The sequence below is a fragment of the Aquarana catesbeiana genome, linkage group LG05, assembly GCF_042186555.1.
Source record: "Aquarana catesbeiana isolate 2022-GZ linkage group LG05, ASM4218655v1, whole genome shotgun sequence".
Taxonomy (NCBI): Eukaryota; Metazoa; Chordata; class Amphibia; order Anura; family Ranidae; genus Aquarana; species Aquarana catesbeiana.
The window spans coordinates 526,358,747-526,385,478 of NC_133328.1; the positions used below are offsets into that span (position 1 = coordinate 526,358,747).

The 26,732-nt window shown below is 43.3% G+C and overlaps 1 protein-coding gene across 3 annotated transcripts in view; it reads right to left on the reverse strand.

Annotated features, from left to right (window-relative positions):
• Positions 1-2,485: 2,485 nt before the first annotated feature.
• The window catches only part of PDE7A (phosphodiesterase 7A), a 226,302-nt gene continuing 202,055 nt past the window's right edge, over positions 2,486-26,732 (reverse strand). For 2 of the 3 annotated variants that reach the window (XM_073631713.1, XM_073631714.1), the window contains exons 11-13: positions 18,666-18,762; positions 7,214-7,294; positions 2,486-4,479 (exon numbers count right to left, since the gene is read on the reverse strand). In XM_073631713.1, the coding sequence (XP_073487814.1) occupies positions 4,310-4,479; positions 7,214-7,294; positions 18,666-18,762 (348 nt within the window). In that variant the 3' untranslated portion in view covers positions 2,486-4,309. The remainder of the gene's footprint in view (positions 4,480-7,213; positions 7,295-18,665; positions 18,763-26,732) is intronic. The other variant, XM_073631715.1, reaches the window with a different exon arrangement.

Genomic DNA, 26,732 nt, shown 5'->3' on the forward strand with positions numbered 1-26,732 from the left:
CCGGTGCGCGATGATGTCATCCACGGCAGTACTAACACGTGACTGTGTTCTGAGCGTGTTTAGAGCGGTTGTTGGGTTATGTTATCACATGACCCAATGACGATGAGTTTGCACATACTGACGGTCCCTGATTGGCTGTTGTGTCTGCCCAATGTCAATGCACACAGCTGATCGATGTTTTGTTCAATTCTAATGGGTTTTTATATAGCGTGGTGCCAAACACTAGGCCGTTTGCCCCAGCTGAAGGACCATTGTCCAAAACATGTTGGGTTGCTGAGCCTTTGTGCCTTGTCACCACGCAATTTTTATTCATTATATGTGATCACTACCTGTACTCAACTGTCTAGGTGATTGTATGTTTCTTTTTTTTCTTCAGGCATTTAATAAACCGTTTCCCATTGGATTCATGCATGTGGAGGCTTTTTCTTCTTTATGATTTGATATGCCGCACTGTGGAGTTTGCATATTCTATCCAGCTGACTACTTCATGTGAACGCAAGCACATTCATCTGCTGGGGATTTGAACATCACCATCCATCCACTGTTGCTTCGGATAAGGCCATTGAAGAGCATCTCTTTACCATCATTGTCTTCTATCAAGCACTCATAGGATTGATTGATCTAAATGCCTGATTGACACACCGCCGTATGGCGAGTGTGTCCACCTTTTGTGGTAAGCGTACCCATTTTTTCTACTATCACAGCTGTATGTTGGCCACATGAAGAATATTGTTTCCCTGCACCCATTGGTTGAAAAGGCATCGTTTACACACATCTTTTTCTCATGGATATGTATTCATGGAGGAATATTTTTTCAATATGGACACTTTTTTTTTTTTACAAATATTGTATATTGATTTTCCACATATATTCAACAGGTTATTTTTGGCACACACCTGCTTGTGTCTTATCATCAAGCTATTACTAGTTTCACACTATGTTTGGGTGATATGTTGTCACTTTGTTCTTTATATCACTTATCAGCGCTGCATTTATAAATTTATTTGTATTTCATTGCACAGTCTGCTATACTGTTGATGCTGGCTGCTATTTTATTTTTTTTATTTTTAGTAGCGCAACTTTATTTTTTTGGTTTGTTAACACCTGAAGGTGGCCCATAACCCATTAAGTAATTCCTTAGGCTCTGTGTCCCATGATGTACGATAAAAAAACATCAGTTTGTAGCTCAGATATTTTTAAGGCTTATCCAAGGGTACCACAGTTATGATATGTTTTATTCTGTTTTGACGTGTTGTAACCTCATATAGGGTTTTTTGTCTTATATATGCTTTTTAATATGCTTTTTTTATTCTGAGATTTTAGTATGGTGTCTCTCCCCAACCACTTGCCATATATTCTCCAACACACAATTGCTGCTATGAATGTTTCTATTATGTGTGTCTGTTTTGGTTTTAAGTTTGTTTTTTGTGGAGTTGCTGGCTATCGTAGTTCCACAACCAGCACTCCACTATAAATAGATTGCTAGAGCAATACAGCCCCAGGCCTTTAAAAGGAGCTGCTGAAGCTCTGAGCATGTAGCCTATTACAGTGTGCTCTTCCTGTGTGTCCCCTGGCCGCTTCCACGCCTCCGGTGACATCACATCCACTCTGTGATCCACGGTGGTTCTTCCAGCTTCTCTGGACACCATCCAGCCACTTCACAGCACCAGTGTCTACTGTGTCCCCTGTGCACAGAGCGATGTCCATGGGATGGATCAGCTGCAGCAGGAAGTGGTTGTGGAACTGACTTAGGCCCCTTTCACACTGCTGTGACTTGAAAGTCACGTGATTTTGCTGCGATTGCAGGGAATGCCTGTGTAAACTTGAGGTCTATGGACCTCAACTCACATCAAAGTCGGACCAAAGTAGTACAGGGACTACTTTGAAGTTGGTGCGACTTGAAGTCACACAGATATGAATGGTTCTCATTGGGAATCATGGAGTAGTCATGTGACTCTGATGTCCAAAGTCGCACAAGTGTGAAAGGGGCCTTAGTCTACAACAGGATATGCAGAATGTCACATGACAAAGCCACAACTAAACACAGTAACATGGTACAGAGGTATGATCTATGTTGGGTCTGATCATTTCATTCTGTTCTAGTGAAAAGAAAGTTGGGAGTTCAGCTTTAAAGCCAACCTTCAGGCAGGTTAAAAAAAAAATAAAAAAAATTAAACTAAACCTTTTAATGGGCGATGTAAGGTTATCTTATTTTTGTCTTGCTTTGATACATACATCACCCTTGCTTGTAAATATCCCTGCTGCCCACCAGCTCAGCTTTTGTTAAAAAGTACACTTTTGGGTTCTGTAAACTGTATGGCCTTGCAAAATAATGTAATCTGATATCTAATGAATAGTAGCGATTTATTTTCAAAAGCAACACAAAAAAAAAAAACCTTTTGTTTTTCAATTTATTTTTATTCATCAAAACCGAACAGCAACAGGCACGTATTAAAATGAGTATGGCAAAGCCGTGTACAAATGGCTTCACACTTAAGCAGTCTCCCCCCGCCCCCCCCCCAAAAAAATGTCTGTTGCAACAAACTGTAAACAGATGATAAACAGTCTTTAACAGCAATACCAAGGAAATTACAAATTAGCTAAAAAAGCACCATTTTTTTTTCTTTTTAAATCTACATAACAGTTGTGCTCACTATACTTAAAACAAATTACAAAATAATGGAATGTTTTAAGTTTAAAATTAGTCCTGCCACTGGTCCTAAAAACAATTCATCGTACAACAAAATCCCACAGAACTGTGTTTCACTTAAAAAGACAAAAAATACAAAAAAAAAACAACAAAAGAAAAAAAACAAAAAAAAAAAAAAAAAAAAACAAAAAAAGGAAACAGAACAGAGAATAAAAAAAAAAAAAATTTAAAAAAAATGCACGTATCAAGAAAAAAAAAAAACACCACGTTTGGTCACTTAGCTTTGTGCATAGATTAAGGCATTTTAGCAATTTGTTACAGTTCACTCATCTTACAGCGGTGATGATTGAACCAAAACTTAGACCACGGGTGGCAGAGTCAGCACAGCAGCTGAGCTGAACCTACAACTCCCATCATCTATAAGACCTTTAAAAATTATGGGAGTTGGCGTTCAGGCAAAAGCTTTTGTGAGGAAGATTCCAAACCCATGGGAGAGAGACACAAAACCAAATCGCATGCACGCCACGAATACAAACGCGCACGCGCGCGCACACACACTCTACAACCCCTCTCACTCACACAGGCACGCTGCAGCAAAAAAGGCATTTGTACCCTTGTCCGAATGACAATTCCCTTCCCTCGTTATTTCAGATTGGCAAATACCCTGAGCTGAATATGGTGTTTACATTAATTTCACCTTTTATGTGCAGTTCAAGTGTTCAGTAGTGAAAAAAAAAGGAAAAAAATAGCATGCAATGCATTTCACTGTAGCTCTGCTGAACAGCCAGGACACACTCCTTGTACTCTGCTGTTAAATTATTTTTAAAAAAAGAACAAAAAAAAAGCTGAATTCCAACTACTTCTGGATTGAAGCCTGGCTGTAAGCTTGCAGAAATATTGCAAAATGGGGGGTAGAGGTCCGTGATAAAGAAAATGGAGTTGGTGGTGTGTCAAGGGTAAGGGAGGATTGCAGTCCACATTTGTTCTCTTAAATAATCATACAAAAAAAAAAAATCCAGTTAGTGGTTCCTTCACAACCATGCGTCAAGGCAAGTTTTCAGTCAGTATTTTCAGTGTATTTGTAAACAGCATTTCTTGCCAAGGCAGCAAAGCAGTGTGGGCACTTCACATTTCCAAGTGAGAATTCAACACAAAGTGGAAGGTAGAAGATCAGTCACTACATTCTGACAAGATCCCACCAGGCGCTGACAAAAGGTTTCTTCCTTTTAAAAAAAAAAAAAAAAAAGACGTCTCCCTTTAACGCTACTTAGAAAAAAGGAAAAAAAAATGGGGGGGGGGGGGACCTGTGGCACATAAATAAGAATCCTCCTGCAGTTTTCAGTCATTGCTGTGCTTTGCATATTCCAGCTTTGATACAAAAGCCAACTGAGGTATGTGCATATTGCTCTATGTTCAGGTCATCTTGTGGAAGGGGCCAAAAAAAAAAAAAAAACCCAAAAAACAGAATAACGTTAAAGGAAAACTTGGAGATCAATAATGCTGGCATTATTTTTCTTAAAGTGTAACCTTGGCAATCAGGCTCAATTGCTTTCTCACCAAGACCTTTCGTCTCTCCGATAAATCCACCAAAAGAAAACCCACTGTAATACATGCGTGCACAATCTTCCTGAGGTAAAAAAAAAAAAATAAAAAAATAGGTCAGTCGTCAAAAGCAGGATCAGCTTCTTCACTACTAGACCGTTCCTGCAGCATTCCCTTCCAGCTGGCTTTATTTAGTCCCACGTGGCCTAGCATGGTCTGTGACAGCCTGGTGTTGCTGAACCTGGCCCACTCCACAAACAATGGTTCCACCAAATAGGTGATAAAACCTATACAACAAAGCAAAAGAAAGGACAATTAATTTAAGATTAAAGTTCAAAAATTCTCAATTGGTCACCCTCAGACTCTTATTCCTCTGGGACCCCAGTAGATTACTACCCAGCTTTGCTTTATACAGAACACCATTGTTAACTGATAAAAACTCCTACTTGGGTGCGTAGGGTAAAGAATAAAAAAAAAAAAAAAAAAACTACAGACTTAAGCCGGCCATACAGATGGATCAAAATTCGGCTAGTTCAGCAAGAACCAGCTAAATTGCGATCCATTTACAGGCAGGCTGGTTGTATTAAAGTCATCCAATCGACCTCCATACAACCAGCCTGCAGGTTGTTTTTTTTTTTTTTTTGAACGTTTACTGCCGGCCTGGGAAACCGCCGATTTAAACTGAAAGCTTACTTGGAATTTAAAGAGTAACTCCACTTTTGTTGAAAAAAACAAAAAGACATTCCCCTCTGGGTGATCTTGTGTACATTGCAAGGATTTTAACAAACTGTCACAGATTCCCACCTTTTTATATTTTGAAAAAAATAGCCGTTTGTCTGTGTCCATGTGCAAAGTGAATAGGAGTGACCATCAATCATCTGATGCACTTGCAGGGTTCTAATAAGGAAAAGCGTCAGGGTCTAAAATCCCTTTAGACAGGATTTCCCTTTGGCAGTATCTCACCAGAAATGATATTTTGTTGCACAGGATGCCCAAAATCTAACTTGTATCCTAGCGCTGTCTTCTGAAAAATCAGCAAGTCAATCACACAAGCAGTACAGCGATAACTCCTTTTGCGAGTAACGCGGTATAGTATACGAGAGTTTCACAAAACAAGCTTTATTTATTTAAAACCCGACTTGATTTGCGAGCGCTGTCTCGGAAGACTAGCAAGACTCAAGTCGCTGATGTATATATTACCGTATGTGGCCAGAAGTCTGGGGGCGCTGGTAGCACTCCCAGCTGGGTGGGCGTAACGTGCGTCGAAGCACCAGAAAGAGTCAAGAGTTCCCGAGTGTCTCAGAGCGTCACCAGCGCCCCCACACCTCTGGCCACATACAGTATTGTATACACCAGCAATGGTTGTGGAACGAATTATCTGAGTTTTCATTATTTCCTATGGGGAAACTCGTTTTGATGCACAAGTGCTTTTGATTACAAGCAGGCTTCTGGAACGAATTATGCCCACAATCCAAGGTATTACTGTTAATTACATTTCTGGGGGTGGGGGGTCCGTACACCATTTGTGTACAGAACACCTCCAGGTAGCCATATTGCATTTTACAGAAAAATTACAGTGCTGCAGATTGAAAAGGAAAGGTCATTTTAAGAGCCCTTTCACACTGCCAGCGGTAAAGCACCGCTAGTTTTAGCAGCCGCTAGCGGGCGCTTTTAAACCCCGCTAGCGGCCAAAGAAAGGGTTAAATGCACCCGATAAGCGCAGCTGTCGAAGCGCTTTGGCAGCAATGTCCATTCATTTCAATGGGCAGGGGCGGTGGAGGAGCGGTGTTCCTAAACTGCTGCAAAGATGCTGCTTGCATGACTTTCTAACGTCCTGCAAGCGCACCGCTCCAGTGTGAAAGCACTCGGGCTTTCACACTGGGGCTGCAGGGGAGGTGTTTTTCAGGCATTTTACAGGCACTATTTTTAGCCTGAAAAACACCTTTAGTGTGAAGGGGATCTTAATAACATTCAAATACAATAGGACTTGTTTAGTAATTGTATATGCTTTTTTTTTTTTCTAATGTGTCATTTCTTTCTGCATCAAAGTGGAGTTTCCCTTTGAAATCACAATGCATATCAATACAAATGCCAGTATAAATCACAAAATATCCTTACAATAAATATAAAAGCATCATCCTTAGGCCCCTTTCACACATGCGGACTGTTCAGATCCGCCTGTCAGTTTTTTCAGGCGGATCTGAACGGTCGCTTCATGCAGCTCTATGGAGCGGCGGATGTCAGCGGTGACATTTTCCGCTGACATCTGATCTGCCCCAATCCACAAAATCCAGATGGATGGAAACCCTATTTTCCATCCGTCTTGCAGATCGGATGAAAACGGACAGAGGGTCCATAATCATCTGAACCCCCATAGGGGAGAGCGGACTCTCTGACAGGTCCGTCCCTGCACGGAGTGCAGAGACGGACTTGTCATCGGCCGGCTCAGCGGAGCGATCCCTGCTGACCAAGCGGAGTACTAAAAACTGACAGCCCTGTGTAAAAGGGGTCTTAGAATATTAAAATAAATTCCATAAATCTATTGCATACAATTTTAAAAGTCTTTTTCCACTAAATGGGAGTCTTGTATGTAACCATTAGCAATGTTCTAATTAAAAAATGTTTGTGTTAGCCTTTAGTTATTGCTAGTACAACTTTATTGAGAGACAGGATTTAAACAATTTACACTTAGGGGATATATATTCTAGTGCTGGTAATGAACTAGTGTGAATTTTTGTCTTCCTACAGAGAATCCAGCTGGGGTGGGATGACAGTAATGCTTAGCATTAAGCTGTGCATTTTCTAGCTATGCGATAGCCATAAAATTGTTGTGATCCTATAAGGCTCTTTCTCAGTTATTTATACAGCGTTTCATGCTACTTATGTGTTAAGAATTACCTTGCAAAGTTACATACTGTATAATCAAATCCTGTTTTCAGTACACTAACCCTGCAACCATGTACAACTAAATAAAAAAACCTAAATAAAAAGTAATGTGCTGCCACATTTGCTGCTTCTTACCGATCTGGATGTTGGCTATGTTGGATGTATTCCTATCACACAGCGGACTGAGGTCCAAGTTACATTTCCTTTCCACATCCCCTAATAAACAGATGATATGTTAAATATTCAATTTTCATCACATGCTACAAAATTTAGCTCTTTGGGGTTTAATAGCTAGAGGATTTTGAATGCAACAGATGCGTCCTAAAAATCTTTAGCAAAGCTTCTAGAAAGTAAGTCTTGGATTGTGCTCCGCTACCCCTGCTCCCTCTATTACCAGCAATCAGGGGCGGGCATGCAATTGCCCCCCGGGCCACTCTGATGTCCTGTACAAAGACCGCTGAGCTGAGAGAGTGCGGCAGCTCAGGTGGCGGGCACAGCCGGATCAAGTATTGCAAGCCAGCGATGAGTTCTGTCACAGGGCTGACAGTCTGTGTTACAGAGTTTAGCCCAGCCCCTCCCTCTTCCAGACGAATGTCTATGGGACGCTGGATCTGCTTCCCCTTTCTCCGCCCACACTGAGGGCAGCCGTGTGTTGTCTGTGAAGAGGATGTGTGGGCAGGAAAGTTAAAACTGAGCAGTCGACTCGACAGCCACAGCCTTAAAAAAATTTAAAAAAATCAAGTGAGCCTCCTGGGACTGTCCATTGCGTCCAAGTGACAAGTGAGCTTCTCCTCCCTCCCTTCCTGCTCTCTCTCCCCCTCTCTTTAGCTTAAGTGTTATATTACAAGCAGCCTGTGACAGTACCTTGCCCTCAACACTGGCACGCTGCGGTTTGGCTGCAGTGCTGGTGTACTGGCAGTCTTCCTGCATCTTCCCCTCGGTCCCATAGACTGCTATTAGGTTGCACATTTTTGCTGCATGTTGAAAGTGCACAAGAAGTCCCGCACGCTGCATATTTGGTGCAATTCTAGAAAATGCAGCAAAAACGCACAACCTAAAATAAGTCTGAGGGACTGCGGCTATGGAAAACCGCCAGCATACCGGTGCAGTGGCGGCCAGTCCATTAAGGGCGCACGGGCGCCGCCCCCTCTATGGAATGGATAGATTCATGCATTGTATGAATCTATCCATGGGCACTGTAGCCACCCCCTATTCAGGCGTCCGGACCCTTTTTGGACACTGGGCGCCTGAATTACAGTGACGGGGGTGTTTTTTTGAAGCACCCAATTAGAGTCATAGGCTCTAATAGGCTTCAAAAAAAGTGGACTCAGAGCGCAGAGCATTGCGCCATGAACCCACCCAGGTGTGCAAAAGCAAAAAGCATATGAATATTCGCTTTTCTAACACTGAACCGCCTCTCCGCCAATCAGGAAGCCCAGGTCTAATCAACGTCACCTTATTGGCTGAAGGCACAGGCATTCCTATTGGACACCTAGCGGAACGGAAGAAGAGACGCACAGAACCATGGAGGACACAGGACAAGAGCAGTCGCCTGACCCGCTGCATGTCCCACTGCTCGCCACCGTGTCCCACTGCCTGACCCGCCACCAAGACGGGGTAAGTGCTGGTCAGACAGCGAGTGGGCGCGGGAGGTGTCACAGTGGCTGCATTTGATGGGCACAGTGAGGCTGCAGTATTCTTTAGTTTGCTTGTGCCCCCCCCCCCCCCCCCCAAAAAAAATGTTGAGCACCAGCCGCCACTGCACCAGTGTGAGCCCAAAGGCTTGTACTCTTAGCAGGCACTGCCACTCCGCTGAAAAGTGATCAATGCTCAGGTAACTTTTCAGACGCATACAGATCATTCAATTGCAGACTTCCTTGTAGCCACATGTGATTCACAAACATTAATGAGAAAGAAAAAAAGACAGACATAAACTTGCACATATTTTGATATCCATTTATAAATAAGGTGAATGGTAGTGATGAGGATATATCAATATAGACATTTTGTGTACTATAAGAAAAACCATTGGGATATGAATAGGTTATAATGCTTTTATATTTGGATGTTTTCTCTCTTCTATATACACATTTTATATTTTTTACAATACTTCATATGTACACATTTTTTTTCTGTTTTCTCATAGCACATGAAATTTCTCTCTCTCTCTCTGTGAGGGCAATGTGAAGCAGTCTCTCTCTCTCGCTCTGTGAGGGCAATGTGGAGCAGTCTCTCTCGCTCTGTGAGGGCAATGTGGAGCAGTCTCTCTCGCTCTGTGAGGGCAATGTGGAGCGGATTCGGTGGGCCATTTGATTGGACTTGCCCCCCAGGCCTAAGGCTGCCAGCCCTCCCCTGCCAGCAATTAAAGTTGGGAATGTCTTTGCATCAAACTGCAAGGACAGCTGTTAAGTGCTGTCGAATGCATCGTTAAATGCAACGATGTTACGTTTTTGATGCGGCTTTTGAGTCACATGACCTATTAAAAAAAAAAAAAAACTCCATAAGCACAGAAAATCGTGGTAAAATTGGCACAAAATCAGTGAGAATTTGCAGTAAAATCACAGTGAATTTGCAGTTAAATCACAGTGAATTTTCGGTGTCATTATCGGCACCTTTTTCTCCTATCGGCATTCTGCTGATAATTTTTGGCTGAAATTTCGGGGCCTTTCTAGGAGACAAATGTGCTGCGCTAAACCTACTACATAACACAATAGTGTGCATGCATGTAAATGTGCAAATGCATAAAGTAACCAATATTATTGGCAAAAACAATTCATATGTACGTGAATAGTCAAAAACAATCACACTGTCTCAAACCATTGCAGTCATTTGCTAAAATCATTTAAGTTAAATTTTTTTCCTCATTAATGTACACACAGCACCCCATATTGACAGAAAAACACAGAATTGTTGACATTTTTGCAGATTTATTAAAAAAGAAAAACTGAAATATCACATGGTCCTAAGTATTCAGATCCTTTGCTGTGACACTCATATTTAACTCAGGTGCTGTCCATTTCTTCTGATCATCCTTGAGATGGTTCTACACCTTCATTTGAGTCCAACTGTGTTTGATTATGCTGATTGGACTTGATTAGGAAAGCCACACACCTGTCTATATAAGACCTTACAGCTCATAGTGCATGTTAGAGCAAATGCGAATCATGAGGTCAAAAGGAACTGCCTGAAGAGCTCAGAGACAGAATTGTGGCAAGGCACAGATCTGGCCAAGGTTACAAAAAAATTTCTGCTGTACTTAAAGGTTCCTAAGAGCCCAGTGGCCTCCATAATCCTTAAATGGAAGACATCTGGGACGACCAGAACCCTTCCTAGAACTGGCCGTCCGGCCAAACTGAGCTATCGGGGGAGAAGAGCCTTGGTGAGAGAGGTAAAGAAGAACCCAAAGATCACTGTGGCTGAGCTCCAGAGATGCAGTTGGGAGATGGGGGAAAGTTGTAGAAAGTCAACCATCACTGCAGCCCTCCACCAGTCGGGGCTTTATGGCAGAGTGGCCCGACGGAAGCCTCTCCTCAGTGTAAGACGCATGAAAGCATGCATGGAGTTTGCTAAAAAAAAAACCACCTGAAGGACTCCAAGATGGGGAGAAATAAGATTCTCTGGTCTGATGAGACCAAGATAGAACTTTTTGGCCTTAATTCTAAGCGGTATGTGTGGAGAAAACCAGGCACTGCTCATCATCTGTCCAATACAGTCTCAACAGTGAAGCATGGTGGTGGCAGCATCATGCTGCGGGGGTGTTTTTCAGCTACAGGGACAGGACGACTGGTTGCAATCGAGGGAAAGATGAATGCAGCCAAGTAAAGGGATATCCTGGACGAAAACCTTCTCCAGAGTGCTCAGGACCTCAGACTGGGCCAAAGGTTTACCTTCCAAGACAATGACCCTAAGCACACAGCTAAAATAACGAAGGAGTGGCTTCACAACAACTCCTTGACTGTTCTTGAATGGCCCAGCCAGAACCCTGACTTAAACCCAATTGAGCATCTCTGGAGAGATCTAAAAATGGCTGTCCACCAACGTTTACCATCCAACCTGACAGAACTGGAGAGGATCTGCAAGGAGGAATGGCAGAGGATCCCCAAATCCAGGTGTGAAAAACTTGTTGCATCTTTACCAAAAAGACTCATGGCTGTATTAGATCAAAAGGGTGCTTCTACAAAATACTGAGCAAAGGGTCTGAATACTTAGGACCCTGTGATATTTCAGTTTTTCTTTTTTAACCACTTCCCGCCCGCCCACCGTCATATGACGTCCTGGGCTTTGGGCGGGTATATCTGAATGATGCCTGTAGTTACAGACATCATTCAGATATTGCTGGTTTCAGCCGGCGAATCTCTACACCATAGGAACAATCATAGCGGCCGTTCCGCCGCTTGATCGTTCCTATGGGAGGCGAGAGGGGATGTCCCCCCCCCCCCCACCGGTGCTCAACGTTACAATCGGTGAGGCGGAGAGCGGACCAGATGGTAGCCGGAATCTCTATGATCATCGGAGGCCGGGCGCGATGTTATGACGTCACTCCCGGCCTCTCCATTTAACCAGTTGCCGACCGCCGCACGACGATGTACGTCGACAGAGCGGCACGGGCAGGCAAAAGGGCTTACCTGTACGCCCTTGCCTGCCCGCGGGTGGGGGGTCCGATCGGACCCCCCCCCCCGGTGCCTGCGGCGGTCGGCAAATCTCCCACGGCGATCGGTGGTGAGGGGGAGGCCATCCATTCGTGCCCCCCCCCCTCGCGATCGCTCCCAGCCAATGGGATCATTTCCCTGCCTCTGTATTGTACACAGAGGCAGATGAAATGATGTCATCTCTCCTCGGCTCGGTATTTTCCATTCCGGGCCGAGGAGAGAAGACTGTAATGTGAGTGCACAACACACACACAGTAGAACATGCCAGGCACACATTACACCCCGATCCCCCCCCAATCACCCCCCCCCCCTCCCCCGTCACAAACTGACACCAAGCAGGTTTTTTTTTTTTTTTCTAATTACTGTATTGGTGTCAGTTTGTGACAGTTACAGTGTTAGGGTAGTGAGTATTAGCCCCCTTTAGGTCTAGGGTACCCCCCTAACCCCCCCTAATAAAGTTTTAACCCCTTGATCACCCCCCGTCACCAGTGTCGCTAAGCGATCATTTTTCTGATCGCTGTATTAGTGTCGCTGGTGACGCTAGTTAGGGACGTAAATATTTAGGTTCGCCGTCAACGTTTTATAGCGACAGGGACCCCCATATACTATCTAATAAATGTTTTAACCCCTTGATTGCCCCCTAGTTAACCCTTTCACCACTGATCACCGTATAACCGTTACGGGTGACGCTGGTTAGTTTGTTTATTTTTTATAGTGTCAGGGCCCCCGCCGTTTATTACCGAATAAAGGTTTAGCCCCCGATCGCCTGGCGGTGATATGCGTCGCCCCAGGCAGCGTCAGATTAGCGCCAGTACCGCTAACACCCACGCACGCAGCATACGCCTCCCTTAGTGGTATAGTATCTGAACGGATCAATATCTGATCCGATCAGATCTATACTAGCGTCCCCAGCAGTTTAGGGTTCCAAAAACGCAGTGTTAGCGGGATCAGCCCAGATACCTGCTAGCACCTGCGTTTTGCCCCTCCGCCCAGCCCAGCCCACCCAAGTGCAGTATCGATCGATCACTGTCACTTACAAAACACTAAACGCATAACTGCAGCGTTCGCAGAGTCAGGCCTGATCCCTGCGATCGCTAACAGTTTTTTTGGTAGCGTTTTGGTGAACTGGCAAGCACCAGCCCCAGGCAGCGTCAGGTTAGTGCCAGTAGCGCTAACACCCACGCACGCAGCGTACACCTCCCTTAGTGGTATAGTATCTGATCGCATCAATATCTGATCCGATCAGATCTATACTGGCGTCCCCAGCAGTTTAGGGTTCCCAAAAACGCAGTGTTAGCGGGATCAGCCCAGATACCTGCTAGCACCTGCGTTTTGCCCCTCCGCCCAGGCGAGCCCAGCCCACCCAAGTGCAGTATCGATCGATCACTGTCACTTTTTTTTGTAGCGTTTTGGTGAACTGGCAAGCACCAGCGGCCTAGTACACCCCGGTCGTAGTCAAACCAGCACTGCAGTAACACTTGGTGACGTGGCGAGTCCCATGAGTGCAGTTCAAGCTGGTGAGGTGGCAAGCACAAGTAGTGTCCCGCTGCCACCAAAAAGACAAACACAGGCCCGTCATGCCCATAGTGTCCTTCCTGCTGCATTCGCCAATCCTAATTGGGAACCCACCACTTCTGCAGCGCCCGTACTTCCCCCATTCACATCCCCAACCAAATGCAGTCGGCTGCATGAGAGACATTTTTATGTCCTCCCGAGTACCCCTACCCAACGAACCCCCCCAAAAAAGATGTTGTGTCTGCAGCAAGCGCGGATATAGGCGTGACACCCGCTATTATTGTCCCTCCTGTCCTGACAATCCTGGTCTTTGCATTGGTGAATGTTTTGAACGCTACCATACACTAGTTGAGTATTAGCGTAGGGTACAGCATTGCACAGACTAGGCACACTTTCACAGGGTCTCCCAAGATGCCATCGCATTTTGAGAGACCCGAACCTGGAACCGGTTACAGTTATAAAAGTTACAGTTACAAAAAAAGTAAAAAAAAAAAAAAAAACACGAACAAAAATATAAAATATAAAATAAAAAATAATAGTTGTCGTTTTATTGTTCTCTCTCTATTCTCTCTCTCTATTGTTCTGCTCTTTTTTTACTGTATTCTATTCTGCAATGTTTTATTGTTGTTATGTTTTATCATGTTTGTTTTTCAGGTATGCAATTTTTTTATACTTTACTGTTTACTGTGCTTTATTGTTAACCATTTTTTTTGTCTTCAGGTACACCATTCACGACTTTGAGTGGTTATACCAGAATGATGCTTGCAGGTTTAGGTATCATCTTGGTATCATTCTTTTCAGCCAGCGGTCGGCTTTCATGTAAAAGCAATCCTAGCGGCTAATTAGCCTCTAGACTGCTCTCTAGTGTTTTTCTCTGGCTCTCCTGTCTCAACAGGGAACCTGAGAATGCAGCCGGTGATTCAGCCAGCTGACCATAGAGCTGATTAGAGACCAGAGTGGCTCCAAACATCTCTATGGCCTAAGAAACCGGAAGCTACGAGCATTTTATGACTTAGATTTCGCCGGATGTAAATAGCACCATTGGGAAATTGGGGAAGCATTTTATCACACCGATCTTGGTGTGGTCAGATGCTTTGAGGGCAGAGGAGAAATCTAGGGTCTAATAGACCCCAATTTTTTCAAAAAAGAGTACCTGTCACTACCTATTGCTATCATAGGGGATATTTACATTCCCTGAGATAACAATAAAAATGATTAAAAAAAAAAAAAAAAAAATGAAAGGAACAGTTTAAAAATAAGATAAAAAAGCAAAAAAATAATAAAAAAAAAAAAAAAAAAAAAAAAAAAAAGCACCCCTGTCCCCCCTGCTCTCGCGCTAAGGCGAACGCAAGCGTCGGTCTGGCGTCAAATGTAAACAGCAATTGCACCATGCATGTGAGGTATCACCGCGACGGTCAGATCGAGGGCAGTAATTTTAGCAGTAGACCTCCTCTGCAAATCTAAAGTGGTAACCTGTAAAGGCTTTTAAAAATGTATTTATTTTGTTGCCACTGCACGTTTGTGCGCAATTGTAAAGCATGTCATGTTTGGTATCCATGTACTCGTCCTAAGATCATCTTTTTTATTTCATCAAACATTTGGGCAATATAGTGTGTTTTAGTGCATTAAAATGTAAAAAAGTGTGTTTTTTCCCCAAAAAAATGCGTTTGAAAAATCGCTGCGCAAATACTGTGTGAAAAAAAAAATGAAACACCCACCATTTTAATCTGTAGGGCATTTGCTTTAAAAAATATATATAATGTTTGGGGGTTCAAAGTAATTTTCTTGCAAAAAAAAATAATTTTTTCATGTAATCAAAAAGTGTCAGAAAGGGCTTTGTCTTCAAGTGGTTAGAAGAGTGGGTGATGTGTGACATAAGCTTCTAGATGTTGTGCATAAAATGCCAGGACAGTTCAAAACCCCCTCAAATGACCCCATTTTGGAAAGTAGACACCCCAAGCTATTTGCTGAGAGGCATGTCGAGTCCACGGAATATTTTATATTGTGACACAAGTTGCGGGAAAGAGACAAATTTTTTTTTTTTTTTTTTTGCACAAAGTTGTCACTAAATGATATGTTGCTCAAACATGCCATGGGAATATGTGAAATTACACCCCAAAATACATTCTGTTGCTTCTCCTGAGTACGGGGATACCACATGTGTGAGACTTTTTGGGAGGCTAGCCGCGTACGGGACCCCGAAAACCAAGCACCGCCTTCAGGCTTTCTAAGGGCGTAAATTTTTGATTTCACTCTTCACTGCCTATCAGTTTTGGAGGCCATGGAATGCCCAGGTTGCACAAAACCCCCCCAAATGACCCCATTTTGGAAAGTATACACCCAAAGCTATTTGCTGAGAGGTATAGTGAGTATTTTGCAGACCTCACTTTTTGTCACAAAGTTTTGAAATTTAAAAAAAGAAAAAAAAAATTTTTTTTTTTGTCTTTCTTCATTTTCAAAAACAAATGAGAGCTGCAAAATACTCACCATGCCTCTCAGCAAATAGCTTGGGGTGTCTACTTTCCAAAATGGGGTCATTTGGGGGGGGATTTGTGCCACCTGGGCATTCCATGACCTCCGAAACTGTGATAGGCAGTGAAGAGTGAAATCAAAAATGTACACCCTTAGAAATCCTGAAGGCGGTGATTGGTTTTCGGGGCCCCGTACGCGGCTAGGCTCCTAAAAAGTCCCACACATGTGGTATCCCCATACTCAGGAGAAGCAGCAGAATGTATTTTGGGGTGCAATTCCACATATGCCCATGGCCTGTGTGAGCAATATATCATTTAGTGACAACTTTGTGCAAAAAAAAAAAAAATTGTCACTTTCCCGCAACTTGTGTCAAAATATAAAATATTCCATGGACTCAACATGCCTCTCAGCAAATAGCTTGGGGTGTCTACTTTCCAAAATGGGGTCATTTGGGGGGGGGGGGTTTGTGCCATCTGGGCATTTTATGGCCTTCAAAACTGTGATAGGTAGTGAGGAGTAAAATCAAAAATGTACGCCCTTAGAAATCCTGAAGGCAGTGATTGGTTTTCGGGGCCCCGTACGCGGCTAGGCTCCCAAAAAGTCCCACACATGTGGTATCCCCGTACTCAGGAGAAGCAGCTAAATGTATTTTGGGGTGCAATTCCACATATGCCCATGGCCTGTGTGAGCAATATATCATTTAGTGACAACTTTTTGTAATTTTTTTTTTTTTTTGTCATTATTCAATCACTTGGGACAAAAAAAATGAATATTCAATGGGCTCAACATGCCTCTCAGCAATTTCCTTGGGGTGTCTACTTTCCAAAATGGGGTCATTTGTGGGGGTTTTGTACTGCCCTGCCATTTTAGCACCTCAAGAAACTACATAGGCAGTCATGAATTAAAGGCTGTGTAAATTACAGAAAATGTACCCTAGTTTGTAGGCGCTATAACTTTTGCGCAAACCAATAAATATACACTTGACATTTTTTTTACCAAAGACATGTGGCTGAATACATTTTGGCCTAAATGTACGACTAAAATTGAGTTTATTGGATTTTTTTTAGAACAAAAAGTAGAAAATATCAATTTTTTTCAAAATTTTCTGTCTTTTTCCGTGTATAGCGCAAAAAATAAAAATGGCAGAGGTGATCAAATACCATCAAAAGAAAGCTCTATTTGTGGGAAGAAAAGGACGCAAATTTCGTTTGGGTACAGCATTGCATGACCGCGCAATTAGCAGTTAAAGCAACGCAGTGCCAAATTGTAAAAAGTGCTCTGGTCAGGAAGGGGGTAAATCCTTCCGGGGCTGAAGTGGTTAAAAAAAGGGCGCCGCTTCGGCTGGGAAGCGGTGATCGTTTTATTTATTTTTTTTTTATTTCAGGCTTCCCAATCTAGTGGCGAGATATGGGGTCTTATTGACCCCATATCTCACTATTAAGAGGACCTGTTATGTCATATTCCTATTACAAGGGATGTTTACATTCCTTGTAATAGGAATAAAAGTGATCAAAAAATTTTTTTTTTCTTCAAAAAGTGTCAAAATAAAAAAAAATATAATTAACAATAAAAAAAAAAATTTTTTTAAAGCGCCACTGTCCCCGTGTGCTCGCACGCAGAAGCGAACGCATACGTAAGTCCCGCCCACATATGAAAACGGTGTTCAAACCATACATGTGAGGTATCGCTGCGAACGTTGTAGCGAAAGCAATCATTTTGTCCCTAGACGACCTCTGTAACTCAAAACATGTAACCAGTAAAAAAATTTCAAGCATCGCCTATGGGGATTTTTAAGTACCGAACATTGGCGCCATTCCATGAGCGTGTGCAATTTTGAAGCGTGACATGTTAGGTATCTATTTACTCGGCATAACTTCATCTTTCACAATATGCAAAAACATTGGGCTAACTTTACGGTTTTGTTTTTTTTTTTTTAAACACAAAACTTTTTTTCCCACAAAAAACGCCTTCGAAAAATTCCTGCGCAAATACTGCGTGAGATAAAAAGTTGCAACAACCGCCATTGTATTCTCTAGGGTCTTTGCTAAAAAAAAACTATATAATGGTTGGGGGTTCTATGTAATTTTCTAGCAAAAAAATGATGATTTTTACATGTAGGAGAGAAATGTCAGAATTGGCCTGGTAGGGAAGTGGTTAATAAATCTGCAAAAATGTCAACAATTCTGTGTTTCTGTCAATACGGTGTGCTGTGTGTACATTAATGAGGAAAAAAAAAAATTAAAAAAATTAACAAATTATTTTAGCAAATGGCTGCAATATAACAAAGAGTGAAAAATTTAAGGGGGTCTGAATATTTTCCGTCCCCACTGTACATACAGGAAAAATAAAAACAGAGAATCGCTCCCAATAGTGGAAAACCGTACCAATGATTGTAAAAACGAAGGGGTAAAATCACTCACGTTTGAAGTAAAAACAGGTACATTAAACTCAGGAACTGGAAAGTTAAGAAAGGCCAGCCAAATGTGCGTGGTGACATTAGTCCTAACGCTGCTCGAGGAGTTTCATTATACACAACGTCACCATGGGCATGGTGCTCAATGTACCTAATGATGTCATGTATGACGAAACATGTCGGGTAGAGCCAATATGTGATTAACTGAGATACTTGGTAGAAGTGTCACCTGATTCTTTACAATTGAATGTCAGTTGTTCACTGTACTTTAGAACTTTGTTTGAGACATAGTGTGATCACTTGTCTATTCACATACATATGACTTGTTTTCGCCAATACTATTTATTGGTTACTTTATGCATTTGCATATTGACATGCATGCTATTGATTTTATGTAGTGGGTTTACCGCAATACATTTGTCTCATATTCATTTTGTGTGCTGGCAGAGTGTTTATTCACTGGTTTATGCCTTTTCCTTGGATTTGAAAGGATTTATGTAAATTTGTTACATACACAGCAGTCACATGCTTTACTTACCTTGGTAGAAGAATTCTTCAGTCACTTTCTCACTCCACTGCTTGCTCAGTTCCCAGGTCCGGCAAGGGTTACAGATGTCTGCACACTTCAAAGCCATCTGTCAAGTCAGGACACAAAGCCAACAACATGTAGCCATTACAAATGATTCAGCATTTTAATATCAAAGATGAATTTTGACCTACTTGTAAATTTCATATCTTGGAGTACAGTACAGTCACAGGCTAAGGATTCATAGACCCTGGATTACAGGGTCATACCTTCAGGTGATTGGACACTGGCAAAGTTTATGAAGACACATCACTGGGTGCCCCAACTATAACCTTACCTTTTTCTGAGTTCTCAGTTTTGTAGCAAGCAATGCAGAGTAACCAAGGAACAGAAGGGAGGGTGGCCTGTGTCCTGTACTGTACACTACAATACAGAACACAGGCTGAGACAGAGACCCTGGGATATCCCCAAGCAATAAATAAGGGCAGGCAAACAGAACTGTGCCAACAGGTCCAACATAAACAAGGGTCAACAAACCCAACTTCAGAGTGTTCAGAGTGAAACTTGTATGCAAAAGATACATCTGTAGAACATTGGGCGTTCACGTGGTGGCAGCCTTACAAAGTTGGGTCACAGACACTTGGTGCCAGAATGATCAGGAAACGCCCACCAACCAAGTGGAGTGAACACGCAAAAGCGCAGGAAGTGTTTTTTCCTATAGAGCAGGGATCTCCAAACTACGGCCCTCCAGCTGTTGTGGAACTACACATCCCATGAGGCATTGTAAAACTCTGACATGACTAGGCATGATGGGAATTGTAGTTCCTGAACTGTAGGGACATAGTTTGGAGACCCCTGCTGTAGAGTGTAAGCTCAAGCAATTAGTAGTCTTCTCCATCAAGCAATGGTGGACTTGGAAGCTGGGGGACAAATCAGCAGTCCATGTTCCTGATAGAAGCGGTTGTTGAGGTAGACTGATGGCTCTGACCATGTCTAGGCAAAGTGCAATTTCCTTTGGGTGCTTTGGGGCAGGACACAAAGATGAAGGACTATGCCTTCATTGACATGGAAGAAATGATGGCCTTGGATTTAGGACTACCTTGTCAATGTGAAGAATGAGCTGGTTGCTTTCTTGTAAAGCTGTACCTCAGACAAGTCTGGCAGAAATGACAGCAACCAAAAAGGCCACCTTGCAGGAGAGATCATCTAAGGGGATATACCTGATGGGCTCAAAAAGGTGGTTACTGCAGGGGAGAGAGAACCATAATCTGAAATCCCAACCAAGCACAAGGTGCCAGATTTGAGAAAAAAAAAACCTTGACAAAAGGTTTTGAAAGGAAAAGTGAAGCCAGAGCTTTTTGAAAAAGAATGGACAAAACTGAAACCTGTACTTTCAGGGTGCTTAAGGCCAAGTTCTGGTCAAATGCTAATTTTGGGAAGACCAGAGTCATCTGTGGGATTGAAGTGCCTGTGTTTACATTGGGCAAAGATTTACAGGTACTATAAAAAAATCCTTCTGGAAGGGTTTTTTCTTGTGGTTAGCAAGGTAGGAATGACAGAGTTCGAGATCCCAAGACCTGGGTTGCAACTGCCATGCCTTTAAAGCAAGTGACTGATGATAGAGGGCCTTTTGGGGAGAGGCCAGGGGTTGTCTCGTAGTAGTTTGAGTATGTCTGCATACCAGGTTCTTCTGGGCTAGTTTTCTGGGCTGTTTTGTGGAGCAGACAAGGTAGAACTCACATTAGAGGGAAGGCAACAATTAGCCTGAACGGAGACCAGTGGATTATCAAAGCATCCAATGTCAGTATAGAAAATCCTTGGTCCTGGCCACAAACAGAGGTAGTTTGTTGAATCAGAGACCAGGATATCCACATCCAGGGTCCTCCATCTCAGATATGTCAGCTTGAAGGGCCCCATTCCCCTTGATCTGGGACCACCTAGGTAATCTGCTTTCTAGTTGGCCGCCCACGGGATATGGACCGAAGAGATTGGACAGCAAGTCTCTGTCCATGAGATGAATGGACTTGCTTCCTTCAAAGCTGTAAGATTCCTGGTGCCTCCTTAGTGGATTTGTAGTCCATAGCTGTGGCAGAGCCATCTTTACTGTGCCGAGTTTCAGGATGTTGATGGGGAGCTTTGTTTCCATCGTGAGGGACTGGAACACTCTGCTCAAGTTTGAAAGATTGCAGATTGCCACCTGGTGTTCTCACTTTCCAGTGATAAATTTCCCCATTGTTAAGGCTGGGCTGGAGATTCCAGCATCTGAGTATCATATAAGGGCTCTAGGCGGAAATGACAACAAAGTGTATAGTGGTGTGATGTAACACATGGTCACCCTCCTGAGGCTAAGCTCTGACTGGTTGAGTTTAAAGAGTAACTCCACTTTTATTGAGAGAAGAAAAAACAGAAAAAAACAAACACAAAAAAACCCTCTGGCTGTTCAATGTACACTGCAAGGATTTTCTCAAACTATGTTGCAGAGTCCCACCCATTTCTGCCCTGAAGGAACAGCCCTTTGTTACATCATGTCTTATGCAGGACCGATTCTGAATTGGAGCGATTTTCATTTTTAATCAGATGATGTACTTGCAGGGCTCTGTGGAAGGGTCTGCTTTCCTTTAGACGTGATTAACCTTTTAGGAGAAGATCACCAAAACTGAAATTTTTGTTGCAGAGGATGCCTAAATTCAGGCTTGTATCCTAGTGCAGACTTCTAGGAAAATCTGTGAGCCAATCACACAAGCAGTAAATTACATCTCTTGGGGCATTCCGTACACCAACTGTGTATGGAACGCCTCCAGATTGTGATTATTGCATTGGATTTTACAGAAAATGACAGAGCTGCAGATTGAAAAGGAAATGTAATTTTTAACAACTGCCAAATTCAGAGAGATACAGAGTGAATATATAAATACAGACTATATATATATATATATATATATATATATATATATATATATATATATATATATATATATATATATACACACATACACACACATACACATATGGACCTTGTTTAGGGACCAGCGTTATATATATATATATATATATATATATATATATATATATATATATATATATATATATATATATATATATATATATATATATATACGCTGGTCCCTAAACAAGGTCCAAGCTTCATGGTGACCATACCCCTAAAATTGTCTTCAGGGTCTGGGTTCTATAGGGATGGACCATGGCCCTGAATGTGTAAAGCACGCTGTGGCTCACAACATGTTACACAATGTGCCAAGGTGAGCTCCCAAGGTAGCACTGATCTGGATGCACTGCTTCCACTGTGGCCTAGTCAACCTGTGTCCTGTACTTTATGATTAAGATATACTTTTTTTTTTTTTTTCCCCCCCCAAGAGCTATGTAGCATACAGAGTTTCTTATTTGCCACCATACATTATTACAGGATCAATGGAGAAGAGAACAGGGGAGAATACTTTTTAACCTAGGTTCACATTGGAGCTATTTGCCATGCGATTTGAAGTTAGTCATAGAGAAAAACGGGGGCCAGATGGTCCGCAGCAGTCTCCGACTCTCGGAGGCCCGAGCGCAACGTCATGACATCACATCCGGGCTGGCAGAAGTAAACAATGCCGGGGACTCTTCTGGAAAGCCTGAGATCATTATTTTTTTTTTTTATCTCGGGCTTTTCAGCATGGAGGAGAGATGTTGGACCTGTCACACTTATTCCTATTAGGAGGAAAGCGCCCCCGTCCCCGTATGCTCGCACACAGAAGAGAACGCATATGTAAAACCACGTTTCAAATTACACGTGAGGTATCACCACAAACGTTAGAGTGAGAGCAGTAATTCTAGCCCAAGACCTCCTCTAAACTGGTAACCTGTAAAAAAAAAAAAAAAAAAAAAAAAATTTAAAGCGTCGCCTATGGAGACTTTTAAGTACCAAAGTTTGGCACCATTCCACGAGTGTACGCACTTTTAAAAGCGTGACATGTGAGGTATTCATGAAAGTGTTTTTTTTCCCCCCCCATTTGAAAAATTTCTGCGCAAAAGTTGCAATGACCGCCACAGTAATCACTATGGGGGTAGGTATATAGGCACCTTCAGGTGATGGACACTGATATGCACAATACAGGAAGTTCACTCCCTAAATAACCCCTCCTCCTATCAGGAGTACCTCAGTTTTTGTAGCAAAGCAATATACTTAAACCCCAGAAAGAGGGGCGGGACCTCTTTGTCCCATGATGTACTCCAAGAAAAGGATTTTACAGGTAAGCTGTTCTAAAAACCCTATTTTATTTATCGTACATCATGGGACACAGAGCACCACAGTAATCACTATGTGGGACGTCCCACAGCAATGCTATTTGAGGGAATGGAGAAACAACCTGTAGGGCACCCCCAGACTTGAGGACTTATACTGCTGCCTGCAGCACACTGCGCCCAAAGGCGATATCCTCATGCCTCCTTACATCCACCTGATAAAATTTGGTGAATGTATGTACTGAAGACCAGGTTGCAGCCTTACAGATCTGAGCCATGGAGGCCTGGTGACGTACTGCCTAAGAAGCACTAACTGACCTGGTAGAGCACGCTTTGACTTGAAAAGATGGAATCTTACCTTTTAACTCATAGGTCTGAATTATAACCTGCCAAATCCACTTAGCGACAGTAGATTTTGACGCTACCTGTCCTGTCTTAGGACCCTCTGGCAGAATAAATAAGACAGTCTTCCGAATCTGAGCAGTCGTCTTTAGATTGTCTTGATGTGGCGAGAGCGGTCAAAGTTTATGTAGTGACTTCTCTTCCCTGGAACATGGTTTTGGAAAAAACGATGGCAGGATAATATCTTGGTTCAGGTGGAAACCTGAGACCACTTTTGTCAAAAAAATCTGGACGAGGGCGCAACACCACTCTGTCCTCATGAATAATCAAGTGTGGCTCTTTACAAGAAAGAGCAGTCAATTCCAAAACCCTCCTTGCTGAGGATATAGCAACCAAGAACACCAGCTTCCTTGTCAGACGGACTAAGGGAATATGCGGTATCGGTTCAAATGGCTGTTTTTGTAACACTAACAAAACTAAATTCAAGTCCCAAGGGCTTAAAAGGTGATTTAACTGGCGGACTAATCCGCATCACCCCTTGCATAAAACCCCGGACTAAAGAATGTGTAGCAAGGGGTCTTTGAAATAAGACCGATAAAGCTGAGACTTGGCCTTTAATAGTACTCAAGGCCAACTTCATCTCTACCCCTAATTGTAGAAAGGCAAGAATTCTGCCTATGATAGATCTCAAAGGGTGCCAACCCTTGGATTCACAACAGGAAACATAAGCCCTCCAGACTCTAATATATAATTCTGGAAGCTGGCTTCCTTGCATTAATCAAAGTAGAGATAACTGACCTGGAAAGCCCACGTTTCTTCAGAATAACCAAGCTATTAAATTTAGCGTTTGTAATGTAGGATGGAATATCGGCCCCTGTAAGAGTAGGTCTGGCCGTAGTGGAAGGGACCATGGATCCTCCACTGCCATCTTTACGATTTCTGCATACCATGACCTTCTGGGCCATACTGATGCTACCAGAATTACCGGTTTTCTTTCCAGCTTGATCCTGCAAAGAAGTCGTGGCAGTAACTGAATAGGGGAAAATGCATAAATCAGTGAGAACTGATCCCACGGGGTCACCAACGCATCTGTTCCGCATGCAAGTGGATCCCTTGTGTCCTGGACACAAAGTTGACTAACTTCATGTTGAATCTGGACGCCAGAAGATCTACATCCGGAGTCCCCCATCTTTGGCATAGAGCCCGAAAGATGTCGGGGTGAAGGGACCATTCCCCCGGGAATAACTGCTGGTGACTCAAGTAGTCCGCCTGCCAATTCTCTACTCCTGGAATGAAGACTGCCGATAGGCACGGAACATTCCTTTCTGCCCAAGTTAGAATATGGTCCACTTCTGTCTGCGCTGCAAGACTCCTGGTTCCCCCTTGGTGATTGATATAGGCCACAGCTGTGGTATTGTTGGATTGGATCCTGACAGGACAATCCCGTAACCTGAAAGTCCATGCCTTCAGAGCCAGATGCACTGTCCGAATCTTTAGGATGTTGATGGGCAAGGCTCTTTCGGTTCTTGACCACTGTCCCTGGACAGTTGTCTTTTCTAGTACTGCTCCCCAGCCTGAAAGGCTGGCATCTGTCGTTACCCCTTTCTAGATAACTGGTCTGAAGGATCTTCCTTTCAGCAGATTCTGGGTTAGTAACCACCAACTGAAGCTTTGGGACACCCTTGGGGACAGCTGCATTGGCAAGTCTAAAGCTTGAATCGTTTTGTTCCAAGCAAACAGGATACTGTTTTGCAACAGTTTTGAATGGAACTGGGCATAGGGAACCGTTTCGAATGAAGCCACCATCTTTCGTAACAACCTCATGCAAAGGCGAATGGAGGGATCTCATTTTGACCTGGCCATCCGCACCAGCTCTCTTATGGAGTTGATCTTTGCCTGAGGCGAAAATACCTTTTTCTGCGCTGTGTCCATGACCAGACCCAAGTACTCCAGCCTTTTTAGCAGTTTTAAGGAAGACTTCTCTAGGTTGGGAATCCAACACAGACTTTCTAGGTATCTGGTTGTAATGAGCACGTTTGCTCCAAAGGAGCCACCGACTGGTCTATTAGAATAGGTTGTCTAGGTACTCCAAGACTGTTATGCCCTGTGCCCTTAACCTGGCAAGAGGTGGGGCTAGGACTTTTGTAAACACCCGGGGTGCTGTAGCCAGCCCGAAGGGCAAGGCTACAAACTGTAAATGCTGCTGTTCTACCTCGAACCGCAGAAACCTTTGGTGAGCAGGAAATATAGGGACATGCAGATATGCATCCCTGATGTCGATAGACGCCAGAGGTTCTCTTCCTAGTAGGATAGACACCACTGACCTGATAGACTCCATGCGAAAGGAGCGGATCTTCAGGAACCGAGTTAGATTCTTTACATCTAGAATGGGTCTGACATCTCCATTCAGTTTTGGTACCGTAAAGAGGTTTTAATAAAACCCCAAACCTTGCTCTTCTATGGGGATTTGTATGATCACCCCCTGAGCCAGTAATCGGTCTAGTGCCTGAAACAGAGATTGCCTTTTCCCTGGATCTTTGGGAACGTTTGACCTCAGAAAATGAGACGGTGGAAACTCGCGAAAATTCTGGTTTGTACCCTAGGAAAACTGTGGAGATGACCCATCTGTCCTGAATTTCCTCTTGCCAGACTTGTGAGTATTGCAGAAGTCTCCCCCCCACTCTGGCAAGGCGCCCCTTCATGATGAGGCTTCGGAATTATGCTTTGCAGGTTTCTGCCCCCAGGGCCTGACCCTTTCCTCTAGAGTCTGACGGTGGAGGCCGTCGCCACTGCCTAGAGGCAGATGCCCCTGGCACGGGAGAAAGAGTCCGCTTAAATGAAGGGCGTTTATACTTTCTTTTGACTGGCAAAAGTGTACTTTTCCCACTAGAAATCATTTGGATGGACACCAGTCAGGAGCCTTTTGCATGGTGCTTCAGCTAACCAACTTTTTAACCACAGGATCCTACGCATGTGTACTAGCACAAGCTCAAGGCGGGACGCCTGGTGAATAGAATCTTTCATGGCGTCTATGGCAAAACATAATGCCCTTGGTAGTTTGGCCAATTCCTGGGCTTGTTGTGCAGGAACCTCCTTAAGGGCCTGTCTAAACTGGTCCTTTAGGGACTGACAGATATTGCAGCAACTGCAGGCTGAGTAATGGCACCTGCCAAGGAAAAAGAGGATTTTAACAGGAATTCCAACTTTTTATCTGTTGGATCCTTGAGCATTTGTGCATTGTCTACTGGACAAGTTTATTCACACTGGAAATCGCAGCGTCAACTGCTGGTACATTCCATTTTTTGGTGAATTTCTGCTCCATGGGATAGAGAGCTGTGAATCTCTTTGGAGGGAGAAAATGCTTATCCGGGTGATCCCATTCAGCATAAATAAGCTGTTCCAATAAATGCATGGACAGGAAACGCATGCAAAGGCTGTGAAGGTTTTAAGGAACCTAAAGAAGAAATAGAACTTTCAGCTGACTCCGTTAGGGGT